Source organism: Rhipicephalus sanguineus, unplaced genomic scaffold, assembly GCF_013339695.2.
Source record: "Rhipicephalus sanguineus isolate Rsan-2018 unplaced genomic scaffold, BIME_Rsan_1.4 Seq1074, whole genome shotgun sequence".
Lineage (NCBI taxonomy): Eukaryota > Metazoa > Arthropoda > Arachnida > Ixodida > Ixodidae > Rhipicephalus > Rhipicephalus sanguineus.
This window is the reverse complement of record NW_023614278.1, coordinates 54,373-74,269: the sequence shown is the minus strand read 5'-3', so window position 1 is coordinate 74,269 and position 19,897 is coordinate 54,373. Positions and strand designations below refer to the sequence as shown.

General features: G+C 49.6%; 2 protein-coding genes across 3 annotated transcripts; one reads left to right on the top strand and one right to left on the bottom strand.

Moving 5' to 3' along the window:
* Positions 1-2,507: 2,507 nt before the first annotated feature.
* LOC119376054 (uncharacterized) lies at positions 2,508-18,975 on the bottom strand. 2 transcript variants are annotated; one of them, XM_049411356.1, is made up of 3 exons: positions 18,813-18,975; positions 17,029-17,160; positions 2,508-2,780 (listed from the first exon to the last, which is right to left on the bottom strand). In XM_049411356.1, the coding sequence occupies exons 1-3, from the start codon at positions 18,969-18,971 to the stop codon at positions 2,508-2,510; spliced, it is 564 nt and encodes a 187-aa protein (XP_049267313.1). In that variant the 5' UTR covers positions 18,972-18,975. The 2 variants fall into 2 exon arrangements, with proteins under 2 accessions (XP_049267313.1, XP_037501966.1); XM_037646038.2 differs by lacking the exon at positions 2,508-2,780 and adding an exon at positions 15,080-15,423.
* LOC119376053 (uncharacterized) lies at positions 7,470-12,558 on the top strand. Its single transcript, XM_037646037.2, has 5 exons — positions 7,470-7,560; positions 8,338-8,452; positions 9,817-9,975; positions 10,984-11,103; positions 12,253-12,558. The coding sequence occupies exons 1-5, from the start codon at positions 7,496-7,498 to the stop codon at positions 12,400-12,402; spliced, it is 609 nt and encodes a 202-aa protein (XP_037501965.1). The 5' UTR covers positions 7,470-7,495; the 3' UTR covers positions 12,403-12,558.
* Positions 18,976-19,897: the final 922 nt, after the last annotated feature.

Genomic DNA, 19,897 nt, shown 5'->3' with positions numbered 1-19,897 from the left:
AACTCTCTTGATTGGCTTAAAATTCCGCCATTACAAAACATGACTAAATGGCAGAATCTTAGTGTCATGATAGTAAGCGCGTAAATACAGTCGCACAGCTTAGGAAGGTCTCTACTCGAAAGAAGTCGCACACGTGTAATCTTCAGACGCATACGCATGGGCTTTAGTTGCAGTATGCACATTGTGAGGACGACTTGTGCACTTCATCTTTGATATGCGAACCCACATATTTTAACGTGTCACCCCTCACGTCACGCGACTCGTGGAGTGCGAACGACGAGCGGTGGTTGTTCGGGTATACCGTATTTACCTCGACTACTGCGACCTCTGGTTAGTATTGGCTAATGTTTGTTAGTGTAGCTAAATGATGGCTACTGTCGGCTAGCTTTTGCCAAATGATGGTAAGTGCTGGCTATAATATTGGATAATATAATCTAAGGTTTGGCTCACCTCATCGTCCCACACGGCCGCTGTAGCGCCTGCATTCGCAATAAAGTTCAGATGTGCTAGAATTGTTCACGAGAGCAGATGCCAGCCAGTCCAGATGTCGCAAATGTTACTATCGTTGGAGACAGGCCATTAGGAAACATCTCTTAGGAGCGAACGCCTTTGAGTTCGTACAAATGAAAAACGGCGCGAACAACAGGACAGAGACGGACTCGGCGCTTAGTCCGCCCCGTTCCTGTTGTCCTATTCACGCTGTTTCTCGTTTTTATAGACTGGTACCGACCGGCCCAAATAAGCACTGCAGTGCAATTCATTTCTTTGTAAGTTAGGTGCCAGCTTTCTTATTTGACTGACCGGCTGACGCAGTATACAGCCCTCAAGTCGACGAAAGACCCGAGTCAGTACCAGTCTCCGAGCAGCCGTCGCCGTCAGAGGCGCCTTCGTCCCCCGTAGCGCCGACGACGGACGAATCTCCCGAGTCGAGCCCGAGCCCCGCGGTAGCAGTAATCTCTCCGCCGACGACTCCGGAGGCTCTGTCGCCGGCCGGAGCCGAAGCCGGGGCCGAAGTCGGTGTCGTGGTCGAGCCTGCACCGTCCCCAGTACCGTCTCCCGCACCAAGTTGCGCGTCGTCGGGCAGTAACTGCAGCACCTGCGGTGAGAGTCCACACACCCCCAGGAAGCACGGCCACCACAGACACCACCACCACCATCACCAGAAGGCGGTGGGACAAGCCGCCGGCGGTGACGGCCACCAGAAGCACGTGTTGATCGACGAAGCAGCCGGGGAACACGAGGGCGGCGTCAAGGCCAAGGGCAGTATGAGGCACAGGTCTGGATAAGCACCGCTACGCCGAAGTCACTTGAATGAGCAAAGTAGCAACTCGCAAAACAGGAAAAGCGGAAGGAACGGACGAAATTATTCATCCTAAAGCTACGGCCTGAACAAAGTTTTACACCACTTGGAGTTTATCCATATAGGCGTGCTACCACAGCGCCCACCCTCTTTCCCTTTGGTCGAGTCCGAAACAAAAGCCTCTCAATGGACGCACAAATAAAAATGAAGCGATAACGTTCTTCTCATAACGTCTTGCCCTTGGTCCCCAGTAAAAATGGGAAGTAAGCAGTTCTTCTAATGCAACATCAGTGGTACTCAGCCGCCATTACCGTTAAAAAGCCCGAATGGCCATAACCTTCAAATTTAAACAATTACAAAACGATGGCAACGACTAAGTAACGGTATGGGGCAGACTTGACGCCCCCCTCAGATGATTGGTGGGAAGGGGGGGGGGGGGCTCCTGATCCTCCTGTGCGCACGCCTATGGGCTTATCCCTTCGCAACACAAAATTGTGACTGGGGTTGATTGAATAACAGCACTAGAATTGGGCACCCAGAGCTTTGCGTGCGCAGTCACACTGGTTTGTCGCCACTGCGCATACGTCATACGCTAACCACTCCTTAGATTATAACGTTCCAGCCTCAATTCTTCGAAAATAGCGTGCGTACCCAGGCTGCCCGCGCAGTTCCTTTGCGTCGATCGAGCCCAATGCGCTCACGTTTGGGTTTAAAAAGGACAAACCCTCTTCTAAAAGATCTACGGCTCGCTCATGCAAATCCAAGGAAACCAACGAAACCCGAGAATCGAAGGTCTGGGTACCCATTTCTAAAACTCTCTAACGTTGCTATTGCAGAGGATATCCATCATAACACTAGCCATCACTTAGCCACTCTAGCCGATATTTGCCAATCCCGACGCCATCCAGTATTAGCAATCCTTTAGACATCTTTAGCCAATGTCAGTCCACAAAAAAAAGAAAGAAAAAAGGGCGCCGAAAGACGCCCCACATACGGTTACTCTCGTTAAGACTTAACTACCGAAATATACGGTATGTAAACGTCATTCTGCCATCCTTTTAAAATAGTAATTCTAAAAGTATTTTTAAGGTGCCGCTTGTTGGGCCCTGGAGGGATTAACCCTTTAATCGCCATTAAGAGAGCCCGAGCTTTAGGTGACAGACAACATAGCGCTAAAGACTGCAGTACTGAAGACAGTTCATTCGCATCAACAAGAGCGACCATGGAATGGCGCAGGCGCCGTCGGCGCCGTCGTGGTCCTCCTCCGCCACCGTCGGTTGCCGACGTGCTGGTCATCCTGTGCGGCTTCGTCATCACGCTCGTCGTGCTCACCGGACTGGCTGCCTCCACGCGACACTTGTTCAAGCAGAAGAGTAAGCATACTTGCTACGACATGGGGGGCGCCTTGATAGAGAGGGTGCCCCTGTGACGTCACGTGATGACAAGTCGTCGAAGCCAACGTTTCTAGAAGGGTGACTTGCTGAAAAGGAAAAATAGTCAGTCATCCACCTGTTTGCATAGCACTAAGCTACAAAGGAAGTACATGAGGATTTGACAGCAAGAAAGCTTTCTAACTGCTGAAAAATTCCAAATTTTGCGAAATGTGCTAGAGCATAATTTAGCGTACATATTTGGAAGAAAAACGAATGTTCGTACCCTGGGGCAACCATTGCCTCCTTTGCAGAAAACCTTAAACAATTGAACATGCATTTATGGACTGTTGGGGAGAGTTTCTCTTTTGGCACATTCTTCGACGGACTTGCCGATAGACAGTTATGGCATTAGGTTTTTTACCGGTTGACAATGAAGAAGGCGTGCCTTTTTACGTGATAATGCCTCTGAGCCTACATAGCATTTGGTTGGTATAAACGTAAGGCCGATAAGGAGTTACTTGCGTGAATCTATCAGCCGAATAAATAAGGTATAGAAACGCCAAAAAACTGGAATCCTACTGGCTTCCTAGCTTGGAAAGGCTGATGTAGGACATGCCAGAGTTTTGATCGCCTCTCTTGGCAGCCTATGTTTGGCTATTGCCATACCGTTAAAGAACTCGTTTCGCAGAAATTTCGGCGTCGGCGTCGTTGGTTGTGAGCGAAAAATCATCTTGTCCGTGATCGACAAATCGTGAAAGATGTAAATAAAATAAACAACAAAAAGCTTCGGGTTCGAGTGAGAATCGAACCCAGGCCGTATGCCTGGCAAGCAGGTGTTCTACGACAGAGCCACGATATTTCTTGAAACCGCGTCGGAAAAACACAAAACGTTATATCAATGTCATGTAGTGGAAGGAGTCTCCTTACGCATGTAATAGTGCGTGGCAGAAGCGTAGAATCGTGCCCGGCGTCAAAACACGTGAATAGCGCAACGAGTGGGCGTTTTTAAAGGCCCAACTATTACAAAGCGCTCAGACATATTTAATCATCAGCTGCAAAAGCATCAACCGAGCAAACAACAGCGTAGGTTCGTTTGTTGGCTAACGGACGCGTAGTGGGCCCTTCGCCGATTCGCAAAAGGAATAATTATGGCGTAGTGGGCACTTAACAACTGTACTTGCAGTAGGCATACTAGCATGGCTTGAAACGGCCAATGTTACGCGCACAGTCGTTCGTTTCCTCACGGCGCGGTTGAGGCATGCACCGAGAACCGAAGCCAGGCTAGCAATTGAGAAGGCGATGCGCACGGGACCCGATTACGCTATCGCGTTGTACTCTTCAAGGCGAAGCTCAGGCATTTTTCGAGTTTTTCCTGTCTGTTATGCCTCCGTTTGAGTTGAATAATATCCGTGAGTACAGAAAAGAGCCGCCTGTTCCCGCATTCACAGCGTAATACCTTCTCCTACCGTTTATCTTCAGGCCTTTTGGTCGTTCGCCTCCACAGAATCAATCAACCGGGTAAGTACTGACTTCGTTATTAGTATTCCGTTTACGAGAATACTGGTCTGCGAGTGCCAGTTACCGCGCTATTCGTACATGCTAAGCAAACCACCGCACACTAAACCAACACGTAAATGCAGAAAAAAACAACTTGTAATTACAAAACGCAATGTACCGTGCGCCAAATGCTTCGGACTGACACGCGCCCAGACGGGTAAAAGCGGAGTGTTCACACTAACGCACACAGTGCGGCTATTACCAGGCCTTCCTTCTACCTTGTAATATTTGCCGATAGATTTTGTTAATTTTACTAAACCTCAACGAACTCTTCCTTGATTTCAGGAAGGCTCAACGCAGACAGCTGTAAGTACACACTTCAACATCGGAGCCGCAAGGTTAGTGGTGCAGTGGCGAAGAATAACCGTGCATGTAGAAGAGTTCGGTTGTTTGTCCAGCATCTTTCTGTCTACTCGTTTCCTTCTGTAGTGTTTTTAGTGGGAATTCTACGAATGTACTTATAACCTTGAGTCAGCTATCCCGACTTTCATCTTAACATCAACAATCTCGGCCAAATCTACCAGGCTTCGAAATTTCAGAAAAAAAAATACAGAAAAATTAGCCAGTTCCACGTCGTGAAAACTGCCGGACAGCGAAGCTGCAAGTGGGGCGAGTGTGTGTGTGTGTGATTGGCTGGCGAAGTCACGTGGTGTCGTAAATCCGCCGCTAGATTTGAACTGCGCGGGCTTACGCCTGATTCTGCAAGCGTGGCTGTATAGCCTAGTTATGCCACTTGCCTTCGGCTCGAGAGGGTCCATGTTGAAACCCCGCTGCGCCAAGAAAAATTATTTCGTTTGATTTATTTCTGTATTCACTCCCCACTCTGGCCACAGTGACGCCTACTACTAGTACTACTACGACGGCAGAGGCTAGGCTAAGAGAGCTTCGCTTTAAAATTAAACGCTGAGCTGTTCGTCTCACGCGCGACTCGCAGTCGCTCCCCCGACGCTCGTGTGCGGAGTGTCCCGGTTGTCCGGCATGGCGGAACTGTCCGGCATCTGCTCGCACATCATCTACACCGGCGACATGGACATATTCAGCGACGGCGTCGAGTACACGCTGCTGCCAGCCGGTATGCGCGTTCTCCTGATGGCAAGAACGCGAAGGACACAGCTTACGCCATTTCAGAGCACGCCGGTTGGACCGTACTCAACAGCTAGCTCTGACGAGTATCGACAGTCCGCCGGCTCTCGGACTCTATCCAGCTTGCGTGATCTGAAATAGAACGTGTACAAAGCGGACTCGTGGAGAATAGACTGTTGTCCTAAAGGACAACTGTGTCCTTTAGGATACTGCTGGACTGTACTGTCATAAAGGACGCACAAAAATTATACTAAAGGACAAACAGTGATTGTGCCAAAGGGCAATAGCGCCCTTACTTTAACTGCTATAACCCGTCCGAATGGACAATAGTTTCAAGTTTTCACATATCAATATACTAAAAGAACAATACTCCCTTCTCTGTCGATAAATTCCTCCTCTATCGATAAGCAGTCAACTATGAGCATTCAGGTGCTGTCAAAATTTAAAAACTCAATCGCTCATCAGCAGCGATGAGTTGGCGGCTTGCTTGCTGAACACGAGGTCGAGGGTTCGACTGCTGACCGCACCTCGACGGAGGCGAAGTGCAAGATCGTTTATGTATATAATGCGAATGCAGTATAAATAACCCTAGAACGTGAAATTTGGGAACACAGCGTAACCACATCTCTCGACAAAAATAGTATTGTAGGAATTCGTAACGTCATCTTTGCCGCAGTATACTTTTGTTATGTGGTGAAGCTTATAGAATGTGTAGCGGCTGAAGACTTAATAGAGTGGAAACGGGGCATAAGCTGTTACGGGGCACTAGTACACTATTCACATCTAAACGTGCGTTCACCGTCTCCGGATTCGGCTTACCGCACTATGACTTACGTTAAACCTAGCTAATGATTACGCACACAAACCGCGTGCAGACGCCGTCAACTTCGAGTCGTTCCGTAAGCTGGGCAGTCCCGGTTCGCTGGTACCTCAGCTGCTGGCATCGGTGCCGCTGGCTCCGCTGTGGGAGCGGCTGCCGGACCACGTGCGCTGGCACCGGTTCGGCCGCGGCATGGCGCGTTTCATCAACAACGCCAGCTTGCACGGCATCGAGGTGCGCCTGTCGCCAGGACTCGCGCTACACGAGGACGTCCTCTACAGGCTGCAGGCGTCGTGCAAGGCGAGTATGTTGACCAAGACGAGTACCCGGTTTAACGGAACTGATCATGGAAGAGAGCGACGGTGCTGGCGCCTGTCCTGCTGCTTCCTTCTTTACGTTCGAGAGTATGAAACTGACTCATACTGACTCGCGCTGAAAGTGACCCGTAACGAATGAGTCGAGGATTCCAGCCTCCGACGGAGTCGTATACACGAATGACGCCAAAAGTCACGACAAAGTGATCATGTTAACGACGTCATGTTACGACGTCATCAGATGACACCGTCGCTTGTTCAAATGTGGGCCGATCCCAGAATTAGTGCAAAACTGGATGAGGTGCCGAAAACATTAGAGGGATGGGAAACGGGGTGCAATGCAATCGTCTGAGGACGTCAGAGTAATTTAGTGAGAGTCTCGTGACAGCATACGCTTTCGCTTGTGTTCTCCTTAGAGCTAACTAAACGGTCGTCGATTCTTTAAATCGTTATAGACGGTGGTCGCCATGGGTTATCACTAGAAACTGCCAGGAGAGAGAGAGAGACGAAGGGAATGAGAATACGTTGATGAATGAGGAGCTTATCGGACGGTGTGCAGCGCATTAGCTACAACGGGGACAAAAAAAAAATCACACCATCTCCCGCTAAAGGGGACCATGAGGCGATGCGAAGCAACGTTTCAAAGGGGGAGGGGAGAGAGGGAAAGGAGGAGTGGAGAGGAGGTGTTGGGAGAGGGTTTGCGCATGCGCAGTAAGGGTGGTCACGCCGCACACCACCACCACCACCACCACCGGTTTGAATTCCGCCATAAGATGCTTCTCATCTAACAAAGAGACTCGGTCAAGCGCGGTGGTAGCCGTTGCGCAGTACACCCTCCAAGCAACCAGTCGGCTAAGGTGAGGAGGGGCGTGGTGCCAGACTGAGGAAGAAGCGGGCGCATGCGGGACACGTGAGCGATGCGATAGAGATCTGCAAGAATTTCTGAGGCGTTGCCTCGTGCCCTACCTCCTCTTGATGCTATAGTGATCACCTTTCTTTCTGTCTTTATTTTTTATAGGAATTGAAGGCGAACGACCCGGACGCCATCATGTTCCTGCGACTCCGCTACAGCGCCGTTTTGGCCAACAACAACAACATGGAGAGACTGGTCGAGTACGTACGCGCCCGCTGGTTCGCCATCGTAAGCTTAGAGTCAATCAGCTAAGTGAAATAGAGACACGAATTATTAGTCGTATTGAATATACTATGCCCACTGAAGTCCAACTTGCAGCGTTGTAGCAAGTGACTGCTACCCGTTCTGGGCTGTAAAGAGCACTTCCAGGCTTTTCGCGCCCGGTACAGATCTTGGAGGTATTAGCCAGCACCATTTTGACTGATGTTGTAAATGCATAGTTTTCAACTAACTATAAGCGTCATGTAGTGCGCAGTGCGAAAAGGCAACTGGCGATTAAACTCTGGTGCGCTACGTGAGGACGTCAGTGCTACCAGAGCCGAGGTGCTTGTTTTGCATTGAACGAGTAGAATAGGGTGCAGAGAGCGAGAGAGACATACAAAGGGCCTTTTTCGTAAGAGCGGCTCAAAAAACAAACAAAAAGAAACATAGAAAGTGAAGGCACAATTGCATAGGACGCTTTCGTGCCTTATTTGTCTGTTTCGTGCGCTGCTCATTGAAAGCCATTGTTAATACTCACCGTGTCAGCTCACCGCAACTGAGTAATCTGAGCATTATCACGAGCAAACACGGGCGCTCATCTTGTATAGCTTTAAATTCAGCTCCAAATAATACTTAGATACGTGTACACCAATATAGGAGCACAAATGCGGTCCACCAGCTGTAGCTGGTTGAAGTGTCAGACTAAACCTCAGTCAAGCTCTTAATTCTCATAGTGTTCCCTGAATTAAGCTGCGAGTCCTATCCGACTTGCGCAGCTGCCCGGACTTGGTGGTGTTCCGCACCGAAAACCACGAGCTCAGCACCCGGGTGCTGAGGGCGCCTAACCCGTACCGGCGCTATATCGGCGCCGACATGGCTGAGCTGTTTCTGGTACGAACATGTCACTTCTAAAAAAAAAACGCGTTTTACAAACAGTTACCATGCAATCGCCAATATGCCTACTTTTCACAATATATGAGTCACAAGGTCCTGCAATTCTGTTCATTATTGCGATAGCAATTTATGGACACTCTCGACTAACTTTTTCCGTCGGCGTCGGCGTCGCCGTCATGTCCCGTATAAAGTCCACTTCGGTAATATCCCCCCGTGCATCGTATGGTCTATCCGCGGGTAAAAGCGCGCGAGCGGGGGCGACAAACGCGGCCGAAGCAGAGATCAAACGAGCCGGCCCATCTCCGTCGCTCGGAAGGCGCATGCGATAACATACCGCGTGCGAGGCCTGCCGTCGAATGCTGCTTAAGCAGAGACGAAACGCCCCGCCCGTCTTGAAGGAGCATGAAAGGACGTAAGAAGGGGGGGAGGGGGGTATGTCGTTCGAGCAGCAATTATGAACTTCGAGCAGCAACTATTCTAAGGGCGCGGTCGCGATCGCTGGCGCGCGCGCTGTCTCGGCAGGCATTAACGGACGGCTCGTATACCCTTCTACGTGCTGCACTCTCAACGCGAAGAGACTGCGCGAAATCCGCTTCTCTCCCTGAAGCGGCCGTATTCTCTTACACTAGCGTTTTGTAGAGATACGCGAGACTGGATCTAAAAGAGTTAGCTGCCAGCCTTACTTCGTATAACATTACAATTTGTTGCTATCGCATTCATTGCTTCGCCATTTGGGTGAAACTGATTCTTTTTTTTGTTTGTTTTTTGTAACGTAAAGGAGTAATGGCATACCCTTCATGTATACGTTCATAAATACAACAGCGTGGGGTCTGTTTCGAAGCTATGTCGTCACTGAATAGGCGTATAAAATTTATGTTGTTTGCATTTATCTTCGACGGAAAAGCTGGGCGAGAACACGCTGTAAACACCGTGGACGCGAAGGAGGAGACCGTGACTTGTCCTCTCCCGCCCTCCCTCTTCGTCCCATTTGTCGTACATCGCCGTGGAGCTGTCACCAAATGTTTTGCGCGCGATGCGTAGTACGTACCAACTTTAATTTACGGAAATAAGAGGCCCTCAATAGCGAAAATTCCTTCGCAGAATTACAATTACGCTAGACTGAAACCGTTATATGCATACCAGGGGCGTAGCCAGAAATCTTTCGGGGGATGGGGGTAGGGGGGGGGGGCACCCTTTACGAACTTTAGTGAGCGTGTATGTGTGCGTGTTTATATACACATGCAACACTGAAAATTCAGGGGGGGGGTTCAAACCTTCCCAGACCCCCCATCCCCTGCTACGTACGCCAGTGGTGCAGTCCATCAAGAACGAACTGCAATTTCTCGCCTATATGCCAACAGCTACAAGAACTGGATAAGATAACGATGCTGCGCAAGCCCCTGGACGGTCAGGAATGGTGCCTGAGCTTCGCTCTGGGCGGCCTCCTTTACCGCTACCACATGGGGCTCAGCTTCGGAGACGACGCCCAGACGGGACCTCAAGAGATCTCCCTCTCCGAGGTGAGCACCGCCGCATGCACGGCATAGTATAGAAATATACATCGATATCACCAGCAGCCTTGATTACGCCGAAGTGTGCCGAACTCACTCTACCACCCGAAACAGCAGTAAATATCCGTTTGGGTGTACCCCTCCTTGATCGTATATTTGCGTTCTTGTGTACAGTTTCGAATTCCGCCATGTTTTAATTCTGAGCCAATCGGAGAGGCCGTAGAAGCCCTCTGCGCCAATCACAGCGCTTACAAAGATGGCGAATTCGACAAGATGGCGGAAATTGACAGCATAGAGTTTCCTACAATACTTACTAGAGGGAACTCTGGCGCTAGTGTCTATGGGAGCTGCAACGCATGGCGCTTCAGCCAGCATGGGAATGATGGGTAGTACACGGATTTGTCTAAACTTCGTTCTTTCGGCTCCGTTTGGCTCCGCGTCGCCTGCATCCGCTTTGTCGCAAAACAAAGTTCAGCAAAAGTCAGCAGTTTCACTTCACTACTTTAACCTGCTTAGGCTCACCAATTCAAATCTCGTCACGAAGTTCACAACAACCCATTGTTTCATCCGAAAGAAAACCAAAACAGTGTTCAGAATGTCATCATCCTGCATTTCTTTCGAACTTACTACCGTGGACGAAATAAGCGAGATGGTGATGACCGGATAATTATGATAAATGGATTTACATTTCGAATAGAATAAGGGGGACTGCAAAGCACTTCAGTGGTGCGAAGATAGCGAAAATCATTTTCCGCCGAATTATTCACCACATGGACAGAATATTCACCACAGGACAGAATAGTCGTTAGCTGGCGTCATGACCTATATATACTTACATCCATTCACACCACTGCCCACAGCTCTGTAGATCTCCTCTTGCCCTTTACTCGCTTTACGCTTGTCGCACTTTGTGAATCTTCGCAGCCAGACTAGTCTTTTATCGTCATGGCGTCTTAGCAATTCAACGCCAATTCATGCTTTGCTACCGCGATCAATGTGTTTTTGTCTCGCGTTCAGGTGTGCGAGCGCTTCTCGGTTCGACGCTTCGAAGACCTCCGCACGCTGTCGTTCTACGCCATGGAACACACGAAACACACCTGGGTAGCCTTCGACGACGACTGGTCCCTGACACGCAAGGTATTTCAAGAGGTCCTATCCGCAGCACGGGCTGATGTGAGCAGCTGTAACACATCGAGTGCATGGGCGCGTCGTATAGGCACCCAGCAGTCATAACGTATACTCCGGCAGGTGGATATGCATGGCTGTGTGCTCCGTGAGCTCTCTGTATGCTTCGAATAGGTAGTAGTTGTAGCATATTGGCGATAAGTAGCCGGATTCCATGGAAAAAGAAGGGTTGTCCATATCGCGTAATCAGTAGCAGTATCAGTATCATTTACTATACCATTCATGCCACGACGTGTTCAACGTATAAGACTAATGAGGCTGCATATTTTGGCTTCGCACATCCTTCCCATGCAGACACGTCCTCTATGATGGCTCTCAAGTGTCCATGGTACCCTTCACGCATGGACGATAGCGCCATCTTACCTCCGAATGAGTAGTCCTCTTATAAAAAAGAAGACATATGAATATGTCAAAGAACGCGACGAGGACAGGCAGATGGCGTAGGCTTGCCTTAACGTATATCGAAATTATTCGTCGTACACGTTTGTCTTACCAGAACAGCGCTCTAGGTATACATCGGCACAGTTCAACGCTACTCTCAGTACGAACCGGGAGTGTCAAGGTCTACAGATATGAAATTCTATGAATACAGGCTCTGCCGGGCCTCGCTGGGCTCTTAGATTTCAAAGGAGCACCTCTGGACAGATGGACCACGGTGCCCTTTGTGAAACTCTCTCGAATGGGCTTCAAACGCTCGATTAGCTGTATGTAAATCAGATCGCTAGAGTGTTCTAGAGCGTTTGAAGCGCTCTAGAACGCTCTAGTGATGTGACCAGTAAAAAACATGGAAATAAGGTAGAAGCTCAGAGGAAGATGGAAGCTTGAAGAGATGAAAAATTCTTGAACACGAAGTTTCGCTGGAGCCAAAGTTTCGGCAAGTGATCTTGTTTTCTTCAAGGTTGCAGCCTTGAAGAAAAGACAAGACCACTTGTCGAAACATCGGCTCCAGCTACACCCCGTGTTCAAGAAGCGATGACACGGTAATAAGGTGTGTAAATGTCGTGGCTGAGGGCGTGATGAATGTCGTTATAACGTTTCGTCCGCGTCGTGACGGAGAATTAATGAATCGCTGAACCACTGTGCTCATATTGCCGCGCGTAGGCCTTACTCGCCCGGCAGCGGGAGGGGCCCCGTATGTGCGTGGCCGTGTACCACGTCGAGCTGGACGACCACCGGCAGTCATGCGGTGCCGGTCCAGCGCCCGTGCTACGCAGGTTGCAGCGCCTGGTCATCAATGGGACCACGACGTAGAGCGGAGACGGCGTCGCCCTCTCGACGGTCGCCTTGCCGTCCCCTTTTTTTCCCTCCTCATTCAAAACGTTGACATTTCTAGATTTATCGTTTATTATAGTACGACAGAATGTTGAATTTTGCTTCTCGTAGCGTTTATTTTGTTCTACACACACGCACGCACACGCGTGCGCTCTCTTGGAATATTTTTGTTAAAACGTTGATATTTCTAGATTTATCGTTTATTATAGCACGACAGAATGTTGAATTTTGCTTCTCGTAACGTTTATTTTGTTCTACACACGCGCACACACACGCGTGCGCTCTCTTGGAATATTTTGTTGCTGGTGATTCACAGGAAGTCGACGTGAACACGTCCCCCTCATCATAAAAAACTTATTTTATCGTTACCTCCACCGTTCCTTCATCATCGGCATTATCATATCATGCCTCTGCAGGAGAAATGTACAATCATGCAAGCAAATTTACTCGTGTCATTACGAACTGGCGGCACGGTTCCTGTGCACGTGATACCTTTGTTGAAGTGTTTAATAAAACCTACACATTTTCCTACATATTGTCCCGTGTTAATATTGTCAGTCTGCAATGGCGGCACTTACAGCCAATCCGAGAAGCGTGTTGCAGCTCTATGAGCCAATCGACGCAAACAAGATGGGGGAATGGGACAATAAGGCGGACGATTTCCGGAACTCCAGATTATGGATTACAACTCGAGCTTTGTTCCTTGGATAGTCTACACAACAACCAAGAGTTTACAGCGGAACTTTATATGCAATAAAAAAAAAGGCGAAACGGATGTCCGTAGCAGCTCGTCCCTAGCGCCGGGATGCCACCACCCGACACTGTTCCACTAAAAAGTACATGGACACATAGTCCAAAGGACATGCTTAACAATGGATGAAAGAATGAAAATGAAGCGATGACGTGCTTCTCACAGTGGCCTGTCTTTATTGGTCCTTGGCTTTTTGGGAGTAAAGATGGGAAGTAAACAGTTCTTGGAATGCAACATCAGGGGCCTTCGGCCGCCATTATCGTGGCCAAATCCCTCCTCTTAAAATAATGACGGGACAGGTCCAACTGAGTAAAAGTATGGGGCAGGTTTTGCCCCCCTCCCCCCGTGATCCGGAAGTGGGGGGGGGGGGGGTCGCCCTCCTGCCCGCCTCTTGCGCACGCCTATGCACGGGCAATAATGTACGTGTCGCAGAATTTGGGCGAACCCCAGTACTCGCCACTGGTCCACTAATGTGTCGCGAAACGGAGAATGCGGCAAAAATACGCATGCTGCTCAAATGGCTCCTCAAGATCGCGCGCGAAACGCCAAGTGCATGCGGCAATCCAGACAAGACGTATGTTGCGGCAAAAAGACGCATGCTGCTCAAATGACAAAGGAGCATACGCTACATTTAAAAGGGACTTCATGAGGCACGCCATTCCACTGCGTGCCCCATCACAGCTTTCCACTGCGTGCCTCATCATATTTTCGTCCGGCAGTAGACATCAGAGAGGCTGATTAGGATGATGGTAATGATGATTAGTTAAATATTGCAGACAATGCCGCCTATGCCTTTCTTGGGTTCGTAATCTTTTGGCCTCACGTGCTTGCTTACTCTTATGGGACGGCTACATAGATCAGGTAAACACTTATGATATAGCTTACGAAGCGATCAAAATGTCCCATAAGACTATATGATGGCACAGGTAACGTTTTCATAATTGGGCACAATATTCCTATATGAGCAAAATAATGTTGAACAGCGTGTTTACATGAGTCGTGTCAAACGGTTATAGGCACACCGATGTACAGTAACTGTAGCACTGTTTCACGTGATTTTCATTCGTAGTTTTCAACGCATAGAGGCTATGTGTACACGCAGGCGCTCGCTCTGTCAGGCTTTCTGAGCCTTTACGCCGATTCCCTAGATAGCTATGTATACTGGTTGTCTGAATAGCTTGGCGTCCTATCCACAGCCACGATCACACGGAAAAGTACTCGCTTCGATTTGGCAGACGTCTCTTTTCTCACATAGGACCGGGCCAGCCTTGTAATGTCTGCGCGCAACGCTGCACTAATGCCAATCCATTACGAGGTATACGCTGCACATCACTGAAGTCTATGAAATTACACCGTGCACACGATCCATCATACTATAGTACATCGCGTAATGGCCCACAAAAAGAGCTAAGCTATCACATACACATACGCTTGCACTAGACTTTCGGCAGTACATCATCATAACGAAATTTATTATTCGTGTTGATATGGAGACCTATAATAATGAAAAGTCTATCGTATTTCTTTTCCAGCAAAGTCTATGGTCAGTCATCGGCGATACGTAATGGTAACTGCTTAATGAGAGTTCATTACACATGCACTTGCGCATGACTTGGTTCGGAGCACGAAAACCGCGCTGTTTGCCAGCGCCACCATCAGAGTCGAGAGGGGTCGCTCCTATGCAACAGCGCTGGGCACGCACTGGGCGATGTAGCTCGTCCTGGCTGTGCTGAATATCTATCGTACATACAATACATCATTCTGTAGGTACTGCAGGTTATGACCCACAATGAACACTATGTAATGGCAGTCTGTGAAATATAGAACACTTGCGCGAAACTCAAGGCAGTCCATCAAGAAAACTATCAGTACTTCATTGAGACCTATTAATGGAAGTTCATCACCATTTCAATCCATCGATGTATAGGGACAGTCACTGTGAATAGAAACCACCAATGACGAGTCCATCACACACGCTTGCACAAGTCTCGGTCCAGAGGGCAAAGACAGCGTGGACTGTGCCTTTGCCGAATCCGCCATCAGGGACAAGAGGGGTCCGTACGATTGAGCAGTGACGCAGCCGTCCTTCCGCTGCCTGACATGTACTGGTAGATGTAGCTCATCCTGTCCGTGCCCTGGACGACGTTGGACTCGGCATTGGTGCACTCGTTCTGCCAGTCTTCGCACTCGATGTCGAACAGGGCCAGGCTGATGTCCAGGTTTCTGTAGCGGATCTTGACATCGCAAAGCTGCAAGGTGTTCGATATTTGAAGGGCTCATTTGAAGGGTCTCTAAACCACTCCGAGTTCAAAGGCAAAAGAGTGGTTTCTCTTCTTGCCTTCGCTACCCTTCCTACAGGCGCTATCTCCTCCTCGCAACCTATTTCTTCGTAAAACACGTGGACAATGTCAGCACTACGCGTTGAGCCTATCAGAATTTCGCGCTTTTCGGCTGCACGCTGTTATCTGCGCTTGCTCAGTCGAAAACGCACGAAACGAAGTGGAATCAGTTGAGCAAGCACGATAGGCACGCGAAACAAGACAGAATGGGCGTGTGACTGCGTGGAAAAGCAGCATAGGAGACTATTCACAACTCATATCCACATGAACCAATCGAGAGCTTATTTCCTCTTGACGTCACGTGAACAGACAGTTGACGTCACGAATTGTACCGAAAAGCCGGGAAACGCCAGGAAAGAATAACGCGCTCGTTATTTGTATTTTAAGAGGTTGTTTAGGGGCCCTCTAAGGGAGTATACTCAGCTCGATGCTACACAGCGAAGCTATGTCTGCCTACCCTTCCAGGTTTGTTTAGCGTGTCCCCGTCACGCACTGGTCGGCATACTCAAGAGTTTGACAGTTTAACCGCAGAAATGAATCCGCTCTCTGTAAACAAGTGAAAAAGTACTGTGGGTTCATCCAACCATTCGTCCTTGTATAATTTGTGGCGCAGCTTTAAAATAACGTTCTTGGCTTCTGAAGAAGAGAACATATCACGTGTGTCGGCATATTTTTTTTTTTTGTGCGGGTTGCATTGGCTAACTTGCCGGCCACCTCATTTTCTGTATGCGTTGATGGACGAGTTAACTCGTTACGCTTAAAGGTATAACGTAGCGCAAAGAACGACACGGACAAAATGAGGACTGGAAGTGTACTTATTTCTTCATGTTCTGTTTCAGTACATGCACTTCCAACAATATATAAGGAGTCAGGAAGTGCCTATCAAAGCTGTAGTATATAAACGAATGTCGGTGACAGCGAACTTTCAATGGACTCGAGTCCGAATGGTAGTGGTAAGAGTACCCGGGGTGAGTTGTGAGTGCACGCGAGTACACGCATTCATGAACGGCGTTCACGGTAAGTAAAAGTGAGTATAAACGCTAGCGACTGTTGACGCCTGTGCGTGAGGAGTGTGAATAGGATAATTAGCGAGTGCTGCTTAGTGCGATTGTGAGACTATATATAGCTCCACAATAATATTGGCGATGTGAGCATCACACACTTAGTATATAGACCTCCAGAGGGCGTGGCTGCTGCCACTGACCGGTCGGTCGGTATATTGGTGGCGATGTTTTCGTCATATGGTCTCCCCGAGGAACCATAGAAAGCGATAGAACCAACGGACTGGTGTGAGTCGACGTTCCAATTCAGGTAAGACTTCGCTTTTTAAAATAATTAGTGAATAAATTGTTACAGCGTTATACACAAGGTGCCGCAACGTCTCAGGCGTAATAGCCAAGCCAGACTAGACATGGTATAGCTATATACGGCGTTGCATGAAGACAGACATTCCTTCAAACAGTGCACGCAAGCTCACACACGCACTGGATCGAAACGAGAAACTACCATGTTCACCTTTTCTGTCACAGCCGACTGCGTCTCGAAGGTCGACATGTATTCGCTGTAATTCTCGGAATTCGCGTACGTCACTAGTTGCGTCGGTTCTATGATGAAGGTGAGGTACAGCTTTCTGTAGTCGTCGCAGTACTGGAATAAAAGAAACACATCCCGTTTAAAGAAGCAAAAAAAAAAAAACGGTCCTTTAGCATTTGCCTACGACGGCTCGAAGGCGAAAGCCAGATTATTCTCTTTCTGCACCCAACGTTTTCTGCACCCAACGTTGTCTTGCACTGTCTCCAGAATTGAAGGCATTCGAAGCTTTCGGCACCTGAGGTGCTTTCACAGTGCCTCCGGGTTCGACCCAACTTTGACCAGGCGACGATGGCATGTGATGACATTATCATGTTATGTGCAGTTATGTGACGCCATAATGACACCATCGTGACGTCATGATGACTTCACAAGTTTTGACAATCTGTGACGTCATGGGGTGACGTCACCACATGATGATATTAACACGACAGTGTTTTATGCCGGGGTCCACCAAGACTGCACTGAAGTATTTCCGTCACGGATATGACGTTGTAAAAATGTACACTAACAGATGACGAAGAAAAAACAAGAAAAAGTTCCGTCGTCGGGAATCGAACCGACGACCCCTCACTCCGCAGCGTGCGGCGCGAAACGACTCGGCCACAAAGCCTACGTTCTTCAGCATACTAACGGCGAGCTATTTATATACACTATTTACCACTGGCGGTATGCGGAGCTCGGAGGCACTTGTTTTCGTTATCACCATCGAGCTGGCGCGAAGGGTGCGCTTTAAAGGTCGTCGCCCCGCTCGTTCCGATGCGCACGCGCCTCCACCTTGTGGAGATAGGTTTAGCGAGACGCTTACCCTACGAGGCGACCGTAAAGGGACGCGACGTTCTCCACTGCCGCAGCGAACAAAGACGCTACGGCCGGGTTCGTCGATTCTCCGGCACGGCGCAGAAAAGGCACTCGAGGCAGGAGGTCAACAAACAACACGGGTTTATTAACCCAAGATGCAGCACAGTACGACAGTCACGGGCTTGCAGGCCGTAAAGGGAACTCCGCAAGACCGATCGAGTACGCTTGCCAGCGGCGCTACGACTATCACACAAAGGGCAGCAGTCGAGCACACGAACGAGAAGCCGCCTGCTAGAGCAGCGCGTCACCTCTCGTCAAGGCCTGAGAGCATCTCACGCAGGCAAGCCCGCGCCGCCCGCGCGAGACAGAAGCGAGCTCAAGGGGGAAGGGGGTTGTCACTGGCGGCCAATGAAGACAGGCGTTGCGCAGTGACGTAAACTAGCTTGGTGGCGTGAGCATGTGAGCATGTCGAGGCATGCCCGGACGCGTGCCCGTGCGCCGGGAAGCTGAGGCATGGCTTGCACCAGACAAAGAGGCCTGGCGCTGCCGCCGCGGTCGCCATACCGCCGATTAACGGCGGTTCACGGCGCTCGAGCCGCGCGGGGCCCACACACGCGCTAGCTGGGGAACGAGGCGCCAAAGGGGAGGGCGCCCTCGATTCCCACAACCTGTACTTCGCCCTTCAGGGAGTTTTATGGTGCATCTAAGGCTTTCGCCTTAAAAACAAAACAAAACAAATTCGTGCGATCAAAGGGACAGATTGCAGGATAAGAACTTCTTACTGGTCCGGATTTCTCTCTCGCAATGTGATCAAACTTTTCTTGAAAAGCACTTCATGTGCGGTGGCTTACAAAATACAAAGGCGCGCGTGCGCGAGCAAAAAAAAAAAAGTTCCCAAGTCAGCTTACCGTGGCCGAGGTTCCCGGAGGAGAGTCGTTAAACTGGCAGGTGTCGCCGTACTTGGCTTCCATGCCCGTGGTGGTCAGGTAGACGCGCGTGCACATGGACACAGATATGGCCAGCGAAGGATGGATGTTCCACGTGGTGCTGCTGTTCACCCAGTCCATGACCTCGTACTGCGAGCCAACAAATAAGACCCATTGAGTGACGTGGTGCAGGTTACGTGAATGTACTTTGGGAGGAGTCATAGGGCCCGTCACTTTAACAACTGCACTGTAGTACCGGGACAACAGCTTTCATACACGTATACGGCGGCCGAGCCGTACACACTCTGTGTGACCAGGTCACACGGGCCAACCGCTATATGCCGTATATAATAAACGGACTGCACACATTCAACAAAACTTTTTTTTCGTGTTTTTTTTTTGTTACACTGTTGTTTAAAAGAAGAAGAACGGAAACTTTATTGTCAAATCAATGAGATTTGAGTCCGGCGTCTTTTTAGTGGGCCTGGGCACCCACCGCGGACGCGGTTCCGAGACCTTGTCTCGAAGCGGCTTCCTCGGCACGCTGGACGGCCCAGAGTTGTGCTGTCAGGTTCGAGCTGAGCAGTGCGGTCTTCCAGCGCGAGCGGAGGCTGGCGGTGGAAGAGACGGATGAATCGGCACTGTTCGATTTGTCTATTAAGCCCTGACACTCCCACAACATGTGGCTAAGCGTGGCAACCTCGCCACACGAGCTGCATCTGTTTGTGGTGTAAATATCTGGATACATGGCGTGCATGAGTCTGGGGTTCCTGTACGAATCTGTTTGTAATTGTCTGTAGTGTACCGCTTGCGTCCTGTTTAGCCTATCGTGAGGGGATGGGTATACGCGTCTCTGTAACTGGTAGTGTGTCGTGATATCGTGAAACCTGGTCATACGATCCTCCCACGCCCAGACGTTTGCCGTACCCCGCGGGGGCTCTTGTTCCTCCGGTGATGCTCGGTGAGTGAGGCCTCGAGCAACACGGTGAGCCGCTTCGTTTGGGGTGCTCAGTCCGGTGTGTGCCGGTATCCACAGCAAGTGCCTTCGGTTATCGAAGTCGACCTCT